The sequence below is a fragment of the Drosophila subobscura genome, chromosome A (assembly GCF_008121235.1).
Source record: "Drosophila subobscura isolate 14011-0131.10 chromosome A, UCBerk_Dsub_1.0, whole genome shotgun sequence".
In the NCBI taxonomy this organism is placed as follows: Eukaryota; Metazoa; Arthropoda; class Insecta; order Diptera; family Drosophilidae; genus Drosophila; species Drosophila subobscura.
This window is the reverse complement of record NC_048530.1, coordinates 13,047,104-13,064,320: the sequence shown is the minus strand read 5'-3', so window position 1 is coordinate 13,064,320 and position 17,217 is coordinate 13,047,104. Positions and strand designations below refer to the sequence as shown.

The 17,217-nt window shown below is 43.9% G+C and overlaps 1 protein-coding gene across 1 annotated transcript; it reads right to left on the bottom strand.

The window, feature by feature from the left end:
- Nucleotides 1-1,261: 1,261 nt before the first annotated feature.
- On the bottom strand, nucleotides 1,262-1,922 carry LOC117897949 (POU domain, class 4, transcription factor 1). Its single transcript, XM_034807053.1, has 3 exons — nucleotides 1,832-1,922; nucleotides 1,562-1,771; nucleotides 1,262-1,384 (listed from the first exon to the last, which is right to left on the bottom strand). Exons 1-3 carry the CDS (start codon nucleotides 1,920-1,922, stop codon nucleotides 1,266-1,268), a joined length of 420 nt encoding a protein of 139 aa, XP_034662944.1. The 3' UTR covers nucleotides 1,262-1,265.
- Nucleotides 1,923-17,217: the final 15,295 nt, after the last annotated feature.

The following is a 17,217-nucleotide window of genomic DNA, read 5'->3' as shown; positions in this document are numbered from 1 at the left end:
TACAGCACTAAAATTGAGAAATTTCGTAGCAACTCTTGACTGGACAGAAGGTTTGACAGAGCAGAGTATCCAAAGGTTGCTTGTTTCTTATTATTTTTAAGAGAGTTTTAGCTGGATTTTGCTTTTATTTGGCATTCATTGCTGTTGCGTGTCTTTCGGTCCAAATTTATGCACGAATTTTGGCTTAAACCAATCAATTGGCATTTAAATGTGGCTGTGAATTAGAGGTGGAAGCCATCGATATGTGGAGACAACGATATTTCGGCTGGCATTTTCCATATTCCTTTTGGATATATTTTATGCTTTATATTTAATAGAGTTTTGTACAAAGCTCGAATGCGTGAACGAGGCATATTCTGCGTCTCTCTTAAGTGTTTCATGGAAACGAGAAAAATTGAAACCCGATTATTTATCCATCAATATATTTATAGAAATAAAAACAAAAATATCAAGCTTGCGTAGATAGTAACTTCGATGTTTCCTCCACCTCTCCACCTCTGAATGGAAAGTTGTCTGCTCGCAATATATTTATTTGCTATTTTTGTGCTGTTGGCATTTAAATAATTTATTAATGCACATAATTTTGGGATTAGATAATGCGAGAAGCTATGTGGTTGTGTGTACATTCGTGCATCGCAGGTATCTGCGTATTAAAAATCAATTATTCTGTAGAGAAAACATTGTTTATGCTAATCGCATGTCAGCCAGCGCGATAGAGAGAGGCAATTGATAAATGAGCCACGAAAAGCAGGTGGAAATGGAAGCCATGAGCCAGCCCCCATTGCCCCCAAATGTAGCCTTTTTATAACAGAAGACCAGAGACAATTCAGACTTACCCTAGGGATATCTGAGTGGAAGGTCTGATAATGCTTTTAATTAATGCACTGCAATTGTCTCTGGTAAAAACTGAGACATTTGAAGCCAATAAATGTCCCATTGTTCTTTACATGTCACACATTTACAATGCGTCGTGTGATGCAGTTTCAGTTAACTTTTTTACCACTGAAGGGTGCCATCCGCAATAGTATTTACAGGTACGGGACCCATCTTAATGGGATTTATGTGTAGAGGAAAGGGAAATAAATACAGAGCGATGATGTTTCCATTTGTGCAAATCAGTCAGCAACATTCGGTTTGGTATTTTAAAATAATTTACTTAATTATATTTAGCGTCGAATGGAATTAAAAGCCATGCCATGGGTTGGGTTTAAGTACATATAAAATAGTTTGTTGTGTAACGAAATTAAGCGTCTGTGGTGGGGGCTTCAGTAGGGATTATTGCAGCAGCAGTTCTTGATGAGGGCGTGCTCGTAGCAGGATTTGGCATACAGCAGGGAGCAGTCGTAGTAGGAGCACTGCGGCGGTCTCAACTGCGGGGCAGATGCTGCAGGGAAAAGGGTTGAAAAAATACCAAATGGGTTTTAAATGCATTAAGTGTGGTGGCAAATTGAATGAAATTAATAAATGCAACAAGCGTGGTTGGGGAAAAACCCATACATCAATAATGCCGCAGCAGACGAGAGTGCTCGAGCTGGGTGTGACGCGTTCCCTGATTAATTACCTGGAAAATCGCAGCAACAAGAGTCATGCACCATCTTGTGGGAGCAATAGCTGTACACCGAAGAGTCGCAGAGCGGACAGCCTCCGCCTCCGCCGCCACCTCCAGGCTGTTGTGGTGGTCCCCAGGGAGGAATTGATCCGGGTCCAGGTCCAGGTCCGATACCCGGACCCAAGCCATTCCCAAAGCCATTCTGGCCACCAAATTGACGTGCTAAATTGTAGAAAAAGTGTCCAAGAAATGTTGTAGATCTTTCGAGTTGTCAGCACTCACCTGCCGTGTCCTGCTTGGCCACAACCATGCCCATCAGCAGGGCCAAAAGCATTGCCACTAGCACAGGGCCCACACAGCGTATGCTGAACATCTTTCGTATGATCCTTCGTTTCGCTGTTCTCCGTAATGGTCTCTGCTCTTTGCTCTTTCGTGTTTGGTGTTTGGTGTTTGGTGTTGCTGCTGCTGGGGCTGCCGTGCCGCGACTGCAGTCGATGAAACTTTTATACAGCCACGATCGATGGGTCCATCCGGTTCGGCTTTCGCTTTCAATTTTTGTGACAAATTCATAAATAATTTGATGTGCTGTGATGTGATGTGCTGTGATGTGATGGGCCCTTGAGGCAGCACGACAACAAAGCGACTCACTGACTGACTGACAGACAGACAGATCTCTCAGTTGCTCTCAAAGGTGTTTCTGTCGCTCCCAAAAAAGATCTTGGCGAACGAAAGTTACGGGGGCCCTGAAGCTGAAGTTTATTTATGGTTCGGTATTCGGTTCGATTGGTTTGACAAGTTGATTGGCAAAACTCAGCCGAAAACTCCCACGCCGTCACACAACAAAAAATGTTTAGATTTCTTTCTCGTGGTATTTTTTTGTGCCTGTGACACATTTCTCGATTTGCAGTTGGCAGTTGGCTGGAGATTGAAGAGCTCTTCTTGCCTCTTGCCGCTTGCCTCTTGCCTCTTGCCACCTGCAGCTGCAGCAACCTTTTCAACTTTTACTTTTTCCACTCCATCTTCTTCTGTTAATTGCTTCATCCGTCCCTCTCGCTCTCTTTCCATCCAACTTGCAGACTCACCGTCAGATATATTTTTCCCAGACTCGCGGAAGCAGTCGACGGGCCGAGCCGCGGCGCTTCGCTTATGTAAAATTAATAAGACATAAAATAAATTTCGAATTATGCGCATAAAACAAACATCATCAGAAACCGATTTTTGGTCATCTTCTTTGGTGTTTTTTTCTCTTTCTTCGCTTCTCTTCTCGCCCCTTCTCGCCTCGTTAATCGTTTAAACTTTAAAGCGAAACGCGAAACGCAAAGTAAAAGTGTTTCATTTTGATTGCTCTCCCGCTGTCTCCGGGCCATGCCTCAGGGCATTTGGCTTTTGGCTTTGCTGCCATGCGATGCGATCTTGATATTCATTTGGAAATTGAAATTCGAGTCGCTAATTGATCTTTTAAACCGGGTGCCCAGCCCTGTCCCTGTCCCTGTCCCTAACCGGGTTGAGCTTTTCTCATTATGCTAATAGATTGAATCGATGTTAAAAGTGCCCCATAGAGAGGTTCCCCCATGCGAGTGCACAAATAGCCAGTGTTTTCGGGCTCTTTGTGCGATTCTATCGGATCTTCAGCTGCTTTCACTTGCTCCGACCATCACAAGTAGATAATGTACTAAATAAATGATTCAAAAATATATATTCAATGATCAGAGGATCGAGAGTTTCTCTTCGTAGTCTTAATTGTGGAACTACGCATTTCGAATGTGATTGCATGATCTTTGGGTTCTTAGAGTAGAAGGATGCAGACAAAGGTCCAGTTCTGGGCTTCCCATATTCTTCTCAATTCCTTTCTCAATTTCGCCAAATGCTCTCAATTCTCATTGGATAAAGTTTGCTTTCCTTGCAATGCACCTCAAGCTGCCTGCCTTGTGCCTGGTGCAAGTTGCTCGAAAGTTTATGGACCGCTCGCTCGTTGGCCCTTTTTCCCAGTTTTGTCGTTTATCTGGCTCGTTGAAAACCAAAACCCAAAAACGGCTCCCAAATGTAATTTCATTTAATTAACTCTTCCCCGACAGTCTGCAGGGTGGACTGTGGACTACGGAGTGCGGCTTCTGGACAGTTGATTGAGCTGCTGCTGCTGCTGCTGCTGCTGCTGCCGGTTTGGGGACCCTCTGGGACGAGGCTGGGGCTTGAATCTGAATGCAGCGAGAAACGATGACAACGTTGTCGACGACAACGACGAGGAAAGCGACCATAAAGTGCTTCAAGAAGGCAGGGCCTTGGAAAACAAATATGAAATGTTCATTTTCATTTTCATTTTCATTTCCATCTAAGAAACGACAAGAAAAGTAAAGAGTAGTGAAGAGTGTGGAGTGGAGAATGGAGCGAGGGGGAGACCATGTGGAGTAGGCAAAAATGTGTATGTGTGTGCGTGTGTGTGTGTGTGTGTGCTTGTGGATCTGTCAGTACGTGTATCTCGTTGTGTGCTCGTCGGTTGTTTCTGTGTGTTGATTATCTTGTAAATTTGTTGCACGTTTTTGATGCAAATCCGCTTGTCATGTACAAGCACACACACACACACGCACGCACACATTAGAGATACAAGTGATGTCATCACCTGCTACAAGTGCAGATACAGATACAGATGTCAAACTAGATACTTGTAGAAGATACTCAGGTACAGCAGATACTCACAGTTTCGAAAGAAGCTACAAAAAGTTAATCTGTAAGCCAGGCAGGTGGCTGTCGGAAGGTGGTTGGGTTGGGCTGGGCAGGGCAGGTTTTGTTTTGCATTTGTATCTGCGTATCCGCATTTGTATCTGTAAGTCACAAGTGCTCTTGGGTCACAATTTGTAAGTGCAGCCTCAATGGCCAACAGAGAACAATGCGACAATGCGTCGATCGCGGTACGTGCACGTACACACACACACACACATATGTACATACATACATACGTGTATCTGTGAGATTTATCTGTGATGTAACCGGCGACGCGGCTTTACTTTTACCACGCTTCTTCTTCTTCTGCATCTCTGCCCCACTCTTCTCTCTCTCGCTCTCTCTCACTGCGCTGTCTCTGTTTTATTTATTGGTTTTCGTTTCACTGGAATTTATCTCCCTCTTCTTCGGAGCTCTCTCTTTCTTCAAGGGGCACCTGAATATATTTTTTTGTTGTATTTCGGGCAAAGTCTTTGGGTAAACAGGTCACTCTTCTCCCGCCGTTTGTTGCCGCTGCTTCTGCTGCTGCCTCCGTTTCTGGTAATCGGCCACTTTCCAGCCAGCGACGAGTGACCTCAATTAAACACATGCCACGCCCAGCCACGCCACACCGCATCACACCTGTACCCCCTGCTGCCGTACTGTCAGCCACCTTCATTCTGTTCGCGCATTGTTGGATGACCACAAAAATTGATGCCGCAACAGAAATACCTTTTCGGGCACAGTTACAGCTAGACAAAAGGGTAATAAAGGATGGGTGGGTGGGGAGATCCCCCCACCATTGCCACAAGGGGGGAATACCTGACAAGGGAAAGGAGGTATTTGCGACAAGGCAAATGCAAAATTAAACCCATAAATAATGCCAGCAAGAAGCCCGACCGACCAATGCCATGCCACAAATATATGTACATATGTACATACATATGTATGTATGTATGTATGTATGTAAATCTATGTATACATTTTCAATATGGATTAATTTATGTATACCCTTTTTTGGGACTAGGTACTTCGATCCTGTCATTCCCTAACTACATCCTCGCTTGTTTATAGCTCTCACGATTTTGTTCTCCCCACCATCGGCATTACATTTTTCTTGTAATTTATTTGAGCTTCAACGCTCAAGATTTTTAAACTATATTTTGAACTTGTAGAAAAATAGTAGTATTTATTGGCCAGCTGCTGCCTTTTCTCCCTGCTCGTTGGGAATCTTTTTTTCAACACTTCTCATTCCTGTTGCCAGACCTGTTTAAGCCTTCTGCTTCCTGCTATGTTTTCAATTATATTTTTAATATTTTGTTCCACTTATTTGAAGTTTAGACATGGAACGTGTTCCTTTCTCCAATCGAGACCCTTTTTGTCTTTGCCTTTTCCATTTATTTGGCGCTTCGAATAACTGCATTTCAGCTGTAAACTGGACCATTATTGAATATTCCATATGTATTTTTGTATATTTTACATATTACTCTTTAATTTGCATTTTTCGATACTATTTTTGTTTTCTTGCTTTTTTGGCAATTTGCTGAAATTCATTTATAACAAAAATGCTGTCTAACAAGTGCTAACTGCAGAGGGCACTGTGCACAGGGCCCGCAGTGGATGGGCTTTGTTGTTCCAGTTTTGTGGATGGTGTTGCTATTATTATTGCCATTTTTATTGTTTTGCGAGTAGTTGTAGCCAGTTTTGTTGTTGTTGTTCCACAAAACCAATATTTGGGCTCTCAGTAGGAGAATATCTCCTTCTCCTTCATGTTCTCGTTTTCGTTTTCGTTTTCATTTTCGTTGTCCTTGTCGTTGTTTCGTTTGTGTTTTATGTTGATGTTGATGTTTGTGGAATATTTACACAAGTTATTTGCAGACAGCATGTAAATATGGAAATATTTAAATAAAATAATAGGATCACAAAAGCACCAGCCAGAATACATATATGTACATACATATGTGCATAAATATGTACATACGTACATATGTACATATGACTGGAATGAAATTCTATTTTTGATAAATATAAATATACAAATGAATACCTCAAATGCAGGCAATAAATTCCAATCGAGTTCGATGCAGCAGCAGTCGGTGCAAAGCTTAGTTATAATTGAATCTGCGGTGGTTGTCTAATTGCCATCTGCCATCTGCCATCTCTCAGATACCTGATACGTGCCACGCGTCTGTCTCTTTGGTGTTGAAAGTATCTTTTGGCAGAGTTCTCTTGGTTGAAAGTGCATAGTTTCCCATTGAAATTTCAAGCAAAGGCTAGCCGAAGCTCTGGGTAGCTTTAAAGATTTTCTGTTTTAAGGAAACTTAGCCAACTGTAGAGCTATGGTAAATGGGAATTTTGCCGGATAAATTCAGGAAATATTCATATAACAAATACGTCTATTGGGATCAAGAATATAATGCTATAATAATACTATCCTCCTCCTGCATGGGTATGAAAATAAAAAGATTTAATTTGAAATGCGAAAGATTTTGTGGGGGCTAATGTCCAATGGTAGTTTGCCTCTTGTTTGTTTGCCAGGAATAAGATACAGATACAGTGACAGAGTGGAAGCAGGAGTGGCAGTCTGCACACGCATACAGATATTTAATACTAGTAGTTTTTAAACCATAAAAGGACGGGTACTGGTGGTGGGGCGCCAGCGCCATTGCCATTGCCATTACCATTGCCATGTGCCAGCGCAGCGCTGTGAAAAATATGCAAATAAGCTTTATTATTTGACAGTTTCTATAAAATGCAAAAGCCACAAAAGGCAGCAACAATGCCAGCCCGCAACGACGACGACGACTTCATCAACATCAATGAAAAGTTTCCACCGCCCGCCCCCTCCCAAGCGCACGTTTTGGGGGTAGCCATAAGCCGAGCTCCATATTCTGTATTTCGCATTCCTCAAGCTTCAATCTTTCCCCAGCCAGCAGGCAGCAGGCAGCAGCCAGCAGCCAGCAGCCTCCAGAGCGCACCCACATCGCTCTGGCTTATATGACAAAACTGAAATGCAATAAACAAGTTGACAACTCTGACAATTTGGACAAGAAAAACATGTTAAATGCTCAGAATTATGACAAGCGACGAGGAGTCGAAGCTCACCAGCCACAGACAGAGCAGCAGCAGCAGCAGCAGGGACACAGAGATGCAGAGATACAGAGATACAGAGCCCAGAGTCGTAGTCGTAGCCGTAGCCGTAGCCATAGCCATGGTCATAGTCATAGTCTTAGCTGGAGAGAGAGAGAGAGAGAGAATGGAGAACAAAAACAAATGGCATAAAGAATAAGTAATAAGCATGCAAATGCGTCTAGAGAGAGGGAGGGCGAGCAACTCTCCAGATACAGATACAAAGATACAGCAACTGCCATGGATACGAGAATACTTTTTCGGCTTAATTACTTAGAGTGTGGAGAGTGGGGAGTGGAGAGTGGAGAGTTGAGTGTGCAGTGCGCGGCAGTCACCCACTGACTGACTGGGGACTGCTGCCAGTGGCTGCTCGTATCTATTCATCTAAGTATCTGCGTATCTGTTAAGGGCCACCAGCCAAACTATAAAGGGAGCCCAGCTATACATACATTCATACATATACTCGTAGTCCAATTCTCCTGTACTCTCGTATTCGTATTCGTATTCGTGTTCGTACTTGTACATGCCTGACAACAGCTTGAGCAACTTGGCCAAGTGGCAAGTTGTTCTTGAGGCTAATGAAAAGACAGTTTTTGACCCGAGACCTTAGAACTTTGTTTCAAGAGGATTCGAGGCAAATGTTGGCTAAAAGATATGCCATGTCTCTTGTTTGTGTGTGCGTTGCCTGATTAGGTGGAAAATATTCTCTCTGGGAAACATTTAGAATACTTTTGGGAACACCTAGAAGCCATCGAAGGCCTTTAAAGATCTTCCTGAAGGCTTGAAATTTCATTCATTGTTTGGCGCGCCCCCGTGACATTTACTTTAGAACTTTTTGGTATCATTCGCTGGCTTCCGGCTGCCATTTCCTCAACCCACAACCAGGCTGATTACACACACGCCACACAACAGTCAGATATTTATTACAAACAGGAGTGAGAAATACATTCATCTGCAAATGTGATACAGTCAAAGACCCACTCAGGTACTTACCCTCAAGAGTCAAAGATACATAGTCATATCATACTCGGAAGATGCAAGTGTACATCCCATCCATGCATCCACGTGTCTGGTGACATTTTGTACGTCCCCGATAACAGCAGCAAAAATTCTCTTCTCTTTTTGGGGTTTATTTATTTGAGACTTGGCAGAAATTGATTTGCCCCACTTGGGGATGGGCAAAGAGTAGATACTACTGGTATCTGGTATCTGGAAAAATGGTTACACACTGCGATTAAATAATTTTATTTGAGTTGTTTCGCTGATTTGTTTGCTCGGTGCTGGCGCTGTTCGCTGTTCGCTGTTCGCTGTGCCTGTTGTCTGTTGTTCATTACAAAGTCAACACACACAATGGACAACAATTGACCAACGGGCAGTTATACGATCCCCGAAAACATTTTGTCATTTTGTCATTCGTTTCGTTGGGATGGGGGCACCGGGCTGCTGTTTTAATTGTTTGTCTTTATTGTAGCGCTAATAAAATTATGCAAAACTCTCTGCCGCATCGATAGGCGGGGCAAACAATCAGAGCAGGAGGCACACAGGCAGCTCCAACAATCGATTACATAAATCTCACACACACACACATACAGAGTAGTTAGTGGGCTGAGGGCAGGGGCAGCTGTGGGATTAGTTCAAGTTACTCTAGGGTGGACCACCACTTAGTGCAGGTCAGGGACTGGCAGATCGCTTGTCGACTTGTGAAACGTTTTTGTAAGGGGAACAAAGTCAAAACTGTTTCCCCATCGAAATGTAATCACTGATTACCCAAAACACTTTTTCTTTTTTCGTTCGGGAATGGGGAAATGAGGAAAACCTCTAACAAGACAAGACCCTAACAAGACGAATCTACTTCATTTGTCTACCAATCCAATCTCGGACATCATCAGATCTTCGATGTTTGTGCTCGTTTATGCAACTCTTTTCTTTCGATGTTGGTGTTGTTGCTGTTGTCGTTGATGCGATTACGCCCAAGTGTTAAGTGGCCCATTGTGGATAATTGCATCATGATTGTGTGGCAGTCAGTGGCAGCCTCAGGGCAAGCCCTGAAGAAACACACAGACAAACAAAAAAAAGCATCCAACAGCATTTTGTGCACTTGTTGTGCATTTGGCATTCGCCTTTTGATTTGTTTTGCTTTGCTTTTGGATGTCAGCTGTCTTTTGTCATCAGGTGCTGTTGTTGTTGTTGCAACCATTTGCAGTATTTGCATTTCAATTATGCATTGTGGCAATGGACGTGGCAGCAACAGCAGAAACCACTACTAAGACCCAAGACCAAGTCTAAACAGACAACAGGTAGACAAATAATGCAAGATGAAGGGAGACAGAGACGAAGACGAAGACGGAGACGGAAAAGGAGACGTGAAAGCGTCGCTGAAGTGTGCTGGACGGAGAAGGAGAGGGAGAAAGAAGGAAGATGCAGCATTGCCCCACAGTCAATATCAAGGCAGTGTCGCCATGGCAGTGGCAAAACGAATTGTGATCATCCACAACGACCATCGGATGCGCTAGGCAGTGCAAAAATTACCATTAAATTAAATAAATTGAAACTGTTATAATTATTGAACAATTTTAATTGTGAAATATTTTGTCATGATAGACGTGGATATTGGTAGGGTTAGAGTGAAGAAATGGTAACAGTTTCTATGATTTAATTGATCAAAAATCAAGCTCCATTGAGACCCTGTACAATGATCTAATACCCTTATTATCTGCTAGTTTTCTATCTTCTAATGACTTTAATTACCCACAATATGCCACACAAAGTCCCAAATATATCACTTCTATCTGAAAATGTTGGTGCGCAGAGGGCATTTTGGCCAAGCTGCGAAAGGTGCGGAAGTGCCTTGGGAGATGCAGAAAGATGAGAAAATATTTGCATACGCAAAAATGTGGGCAAAGAAAGTGGTGACAGAAGCAGCGACGTAGATGGCAGTGCCTGTCCAGAGCTGATCCAAATATCCCAAACCATGTCTAGCCTCTCCCACTTTGGTGTCTGTGTCTGTGGGGCTTTTTGTGTAAATAAATAAGCAGAAATATAGCTGAGTACTTGTGTAATTATGGGAAATGTTATTTGATTTTGGCACCCCATCCTCCCATGCGCCAGGCCCAAAACCCGAGAGACCCGAGACCCGACCCCAGACCGTAAAGACCACAGTTGCGTGTGCTCCAAAATGATAGTGGAGGAGAGTGGTGAGGACTGCCAGATACTCGTATATTTGCACATTTTGAGAGCGAGCATTGCTGCTGCTGCTGCTGTTTGCACTTTCGCCCAAAAACAAAAACGAGAGAAGAAAACCAAAGGAGAATAGTAATAAAAGGCAAATAAAATTCGCAAGTGGCTCCTTTTCTACTGCAGCTGAGAGACGCTAGGCTCTGTTCGTCTTTCTGTCTGTCTATTGGTTAGCTACATACATATGTATGTACATATGCTGTGGAGTTTTTGGGCCTGACTGCGTCACAGCCACTGCGAGTATTCCGGGCAACAAACAAGCTTAGGACATATCAAACACAAAGCATACGGATGCTCGGATGCATGGGATGCTGCCCCTGTGGGATGCGTGGATCTTCGAGCTTCATTTGCTCCCATAGCCTGCTACTGTGGCTGCTGAAAAGTTACCATGACAGCGACTAGAAGGGCATCCATGCAGTCAGGCAGCCATGCAGTCAGGCAGTCAGGCAGCCACGCATCCAGGCATTATGGAGGTTAAGCCCCCGAGCTGAGAGGACACAATGCAAAAACAGAAACAGAATGTTGCACATTCGCGCTGTGCTGCCACCAGCCTTCTGGGCAGGTTTATTGTTTCTCCTCCTCCCTCGCAGCCCCAGAGAATATTCCATCAAGCAAAATGCTGAAACATCGGCAACATGCAAGCTGCAGAGGATCCCAGAGAATACCTGTGCAAAATTAACCCCCAAGTCTCGATGCTCAAAGCAAGTCGATTCCAATGCTAAATTTTGCGGGCAAAATAGGACTGTGTGCACATGGCACAAAGTTGCAACATATCGTCTTCCCCTTTGCAACGAAATAGGATTCGCTGGAATAATCATGGGGCAAAGTGGAAGGCTGCACCATCCAGGCTGTATGGAACATTCGCACTAATTTGGCACAAAAACGGAAGGCTTCATTGCTGATTTGAGTCCCTTTTTCTGGCATATGTACCTTTTGCAGTGCACATATTTATTGAAAAGCTCTTTGACATCATCACAAGCTGCAATTTTAGCCTATGAAATCAAGGCAGAGACTGGCAGTTTTGCAGCATTTAATGAAGTATTAGGAGATGGAATTTATTTTAGAATTACTGAGGGGATCGTACAATTAGCAGATTTCCTCTTGCGAACATTGGTTGGGGCAAGAAGCTTCCATACAACGACTGTACTGAGAGCATCAAGAAACCATTCCCTTTCCCTTGTAACTCTCTCTCGATTCATCTCTCTCTCTCTCCCTCTACCCACGCAGCTTGCTGCAGAGCAACACGCTCGTACGACACTCTCTCTCTTGAACATCATCGCTCACCTTACGCTCGCTCTCTCTAACAGTAAAAAAAACGCAGCTGTGAGACAGATAGCGGACAAGACGGTGCGTGCATAGCGAGGGTATGAGCAGTGGTCATTAACAAACGGTAAAGTGCAAAGAAGACACCGAAAGGGAACACTGCAATGCACTGCAAGCAATTTCGTGGCGAATACAAACTCTAAAGCATCATTTTAGTTAGAACTTTATTCAATAAGAATATTTAAATACTTTCTAAAGCATTTCAAAAATGATCAGAGCTTCCACTTAGATTCTTGTAGACTTGGTCCCTTAGATTTGAAGATTTAGTTATTTAAAATGATGGCTTTGGCCTTCAAAGATTCGCCATACTACATACATATGTATGTACATACATATGTACATACATATGTACATATGTAGAAATTTTGTTTTAATTTAGATTGGCATCCATCCATCGATTTCTTGGCCACTCAGCAGCAGTCAGCAGAGCTGTCGTGCAGCACCACATGAGATCAAGAAGGGGCATGCCGGCATTGATGGCTTGTTTGGCTTTTGAACTGCTGCTGCTGTTGTTGTTGTTGTTGTTTTTTCTGTTGTGTTGCACTGTCAATCATAGTCAATCGATTGCCATGGGGCATGGTGTGCATGAAGTGGAGGGCAATCCAACTAACCGAACCGGTAAAACAATAGACCCCATAAGCATCGAGCGCAATTAAACACAATTAGACAATGAATTCGGGTAGAGTGAGTGTCCAGAGGTATCCAGTTTCTATCCACCTATCCACTATCCACTGGCGGTGGCGCTTTGTATCTGATTGTTTCGGCGATCCACTCCTCGACCCTTCACCCTCTTGCTCCTACCTTCTCCCTTCCTGTTGATGCATCATTCATCCCTGGGCATTCATCGCTCGTATCGATGGCTGCTGCAATGAAATCTGTTTGTTGCTGTTCAGTTTTAGTTCGATTTCAGTTGTAGTTCAATTCAGGGCCTGGACCGGGGAAGGGCGCCTCGAGGCGTTGGCTTGACCAGTGAAAGTTAATTGAACACACACACTCAAACCCACGGGGGGAGCTCCTACTGTTGGACACTTGAGTGATTAGCGTTTGCAACTGCCAGTCTGCCAGTGGCAGTGTGGGCTGGGTGTTCGGGCTTGGGGTTTGAATCTGCTCGTGACATAAGCGAAACAAGTGCCGGCAGTCCCCCCCCAAAATGTGGCGACAATTTCTGTATGTTCGATGGTTTCTTTCTCGCACTTTACGCACCTTTATTTGCCATTTTGGTCACACTGCACAGTGGTACACAGATGACTATAAGTTGGATGGGCTGATATATGAATGCTTTGATTTGACTTCCGTATTTGCCCAACAATTTTAAACAGAATGTTTATGTTGATATGTTTATGTTGAAATTTATTTGTTCATTTCCCCGATCTAGTTGTCCGCTTATAGTGGAGGCCCATTTTGCGCAATGGGGAGAAAGTTGAGGGCCCAACACTTGCTTTAAGAGCAGGCTTAGGGCCCAGCGCAAACCATCCGTCAATAGCCACAAATATGATGGGGCAGCTTGGGTGTGCTTGGGGCAGCTGCATAATTCGAATGATCTTTGGATGCCATTCGCTTCCGCATGGCTCTTGCTGGCTGGCAGAGTTTAACACCTTGCGGGGTTGGGGTTTGGTGGGTACCGATTAATATGTTAATTTATGGCCATGGCGGCAACGCAACATTAATCTGCAGCTCCAAAAATATGTGTATAAAAAAACTCCTGGGAAAATGTTTCACGCCACATGAGCATTGGGCATTTTCTTTTTTCGAGCGAGTGTCTGTCGTTCTTGAGTGTCATAATGAGGGGGGCCGGGACCACAAGCACAGAACTACCAACCAGCCAGAACCAACCACTCGAGAGAAGCTCCTCCACTCCTACACATGGTGTCTCGTCATTGGGAATGCAAATGAGATGCGTGCGCCCAAATTGAAATGGCAAATGTTGACAGCGACAGCAACGGAGGCAGCAGGGAGGCAGCTGGGAGGGAGCAGGGAGCACACACACGAAATTCAAAGTTAATCAACGAAATATTTATGTAGGAAGTGTTCTGCGGAGGATACGTTAACTATGCCAACATTTCAGGAGCGAGTGGGGGTGCTGGATCAATAGGGTGCAGGATGTACAGCCTGGCACTACAATACAATCTTTGTCTGTGAGTTCGGGCGGATACAGGAGTTAGCGATAGCAATACATAAGTATGAAGGGTTCTTAAAGCATAGAGCAAATATTCACATTTCCCACAGTTTTATTGGAATTTATATAAAATGTTATCTAGAGAAAGTATCTTTAGGGATTCCATCAATGCTGCTGTGATTCCGGTTCTGTGTGGATCCATTAGAGGATATTGAAGCGAATCCTTGGTTCATCGTTAACTTTTGAGCCACATCTCGTTAGAGCCAACGAAAGCATGACATAAACATATTTATGAATTTTCTATTCTGCATTGCGTTTTTGATTGTCATAAGTAGAAATATGAATGGGAATGTGAAGGGCAGGGGCATGGGCAGGATGGCTGGAAGACGATTCTCATTTGCATTAGCTCTGTGAATGGTTGATAGAGAGGCAGGCGTGGGGTGGTGGGGGTGTGGGTGTGGGGGAAACTGATTAACATAAAATTAAGCGTTCGAAAGGAATGCGCCAAGCTGTATCGGGAACTGAGTTGGGACCAGAACCACATAGCCAGGGCCTGCTTGCTGGCTGATAAGCCAAGGCGCGGCGATAAGCGCATTTAATTAGCATTAATTAAAGCGAATCGCGAGACGAAACGAGAGGAGACGAGACGAGACGACTCCCGGGCACAAAACTAACAAAAACAGCAGCAGAGCAGGGAACGGGGGGCGGCAGCCGCGGCCCCACAAATAAACAGAGTTGTGAAAGTGTAGAGGCAATGCCAATGGAAATGGAAATGGAAATGGCAATTGTGCGCCCAGCAATCAATGGGTTTTTGGAGCATGCGGCACGCGGCATGACAAATTGCAAATCGCTTTGGTTGCTGTCTCTGTCTCTGTCTCTACCTCTTCCTCTCTCACTCTCACTCGCTCTCCTGTTGGGTCTTAAGAAGGCGGATGCTGCTGAATGCTGAATGCTTGGGGGCAAAGTCAAAGTCGAGCCGCGGCCAACGTCAAGTGTCATGGCAACAGCCACAGGGGCGGACAGACCCACAGTGGGCCACAGAAAGTGGGGAAATACGATCATATTTATGTGTCTATCCATGGAATATCATTAAAACTACATCAATGGAAGAGACTGGCCAGATTTCTAACGATTCTTAACGGGAAGTCTCTTTTATTTTAAGAGCTGATAGAGGAAAAAAAGAAAAACTTACCATAGACCATCTTGAATGTTTTTCTAATCTTAATAATATTCTCGAAAATTAATCCTTCCAAGTGGAGAGAGGAAACTCTCAAAGTTACACTCGTCGCTCAATCTTTGAAAGTGATCAAAAATTAAATATATATTTTAAAACAGTTCTTTGCACAATTTAAGTTGTTTACATCATCCACCCCACTGGAAGCACCTGCGCGATCAATTTTTGACCATTGCATCTCCTATCGAACGCACTGTGCGGGTAGAGAATGAAAGACAGCAAGAAGAAAGCGGGAGATTGCGTAATATTAGCGTCATGACATAAAGCCGAGGCCGAGGCCGAGACCGGACTGATGCTGATGCCGATGCCGATGCTGAGACCGCCGAGTGGCGATGAATGAGCGCGGAGAATGGAGATGAAGCTGAAGAAAGACAAACACGAAGCTCAAGACGGTGTGAAAGAGAGACAGAGACAGTGTGAAAGAGAGACAGGCAGTGGACCCGCATAATTGCGGCTACACCTGAAATTAAGGGCTCCAGCCACCAAAAGAGAGAGACCTGAAACTGAGGCATAAATGTGGGCGAGGCCTAGAGGCGCAGCAGCCTCAAGTCTCATGCCAATGGAATGCAATTTCTCTTCTTTAAATATTTTCTCAATTGTTTTGTGCGTGTCTGTGGCTGTGGCTGTGGATAAGATACAGATGGAGGTACGAATGATGTATCGCTGTGAAGAAACATCCAAGGAGAACTCTCAGCTTATCCCAAATATTAATCAAATGGAAAATACAGCGATTGATTAGGTTTATGTTCATTAACACTGAAGGAAAGTTACGAACTCAGCTTTAACGATATATAAAACAATGGAAATTAATACCCATTTGGGAAAATATAGTTTAATAACAAAACCTAAATTAAAATTGCCGAAAAAACACAAAGCTGAAGAAGAGACTTCTCTATTTATTGAGACTATATTTTGCACATTTCCGCTTTCACATTCATCTTCGAGTGATCCTCCTGAAAGTCGTTTCCCTTTCCCCTTGCAAGTGCATTCCCGTTTGTCTGCTTTTTCGTTGTTGGTGCCCTTATCATCATCTTTTTTTGGGCTGCAGGGGCCCTAACACACACAGCCTAACACACACACACTCACACAGCTTTGAGCACAAAACGAAAGTAGCCTTTAACACAAGACTCGAGGAAGTAAAAGCGCAAATAATTGCAAAAGACCAAAACAACAACAACAAAACAAGTAAAAAATGCTGACAGCTTCAGGCATCGACGCTTAAAATACTTCGGAATTGCTGCATCTATGATATGAATCATACAAAAAATTGTTAAGGCATTTCTTAGAATATATTTAAAGTTTGTTTGGTTTTTCTTAAGAAAAATGTTTTGCCCAAAAACATGGGAACAATTCTTCCAGATGGAATTTCTCAAAGTAAATAAATATCAGCTCCTAGCGGTTAATATGTATTTTATTGCGTGTCATGCAGCAGCTCCCATCGGTGGCAAAATGCAAAATAAATATTATAAGAGCACCGTTTCGAGCATGTACAAACTCCATTTAAAACGGATAATACCCTCTTTTTTTCGGCTAGCAGTTAACCCGCAACTATGCATCCAACTTACAAACATATACTTACACATGTATATATTTTAAATGTGTAATGACAAAAGCAACAGCGGGCAACAGATGCGGCACAAAATATTGCCACTTAAGTTGCATGTTGCCCCCACTGCCTCTGCGGACTCTAACGCGGACGCGCGACTGGTCACATGCTGCTGGCGGCCATGAGGCACCCGCAAGATGCAACAGCAGGAAGTCCAAGCGTGGCAGCAGCAGCAGCAGCAGCAGCAGCAGAAACAACTGTGAAGTAACCAGCAGGAGGAGGAGGAGCAAAAGGAGGAGCAGCAGCAGGAGGAGGCGTAGCGGCCAGACCCGAGAGTCAAGTCGAGTCAATCAATAAAGGGAGAAGAAGGAGCACAGCACCTACCCATT

Excerpts from the sequence above, each read along its gene's own strand:
- LOC117897949 (XM_034807053.1), bottom strand. The coding sequence starts at position 1,922 with ATGTTCAGCATACGCTGTGTGGGCCCTGTGCTAGTGGCAATGCTTTTG. Across the intron at positions 1,772-1,831 it reads GGCCAAGCAGGACACGGCAG|CACGTCAATTTGGTGGCCAG; the intron begins GTGAGTGCTGAC and ends TCTACAATTTAG. Across the intron at positions 1,385-1,561 it reads TTGTTGCTGCGATTTTCCAG|CATCTGCCCCGCAGTTGAGA; the intron begins GTAATTAATCAG and ends TTTTCCCTGCAG.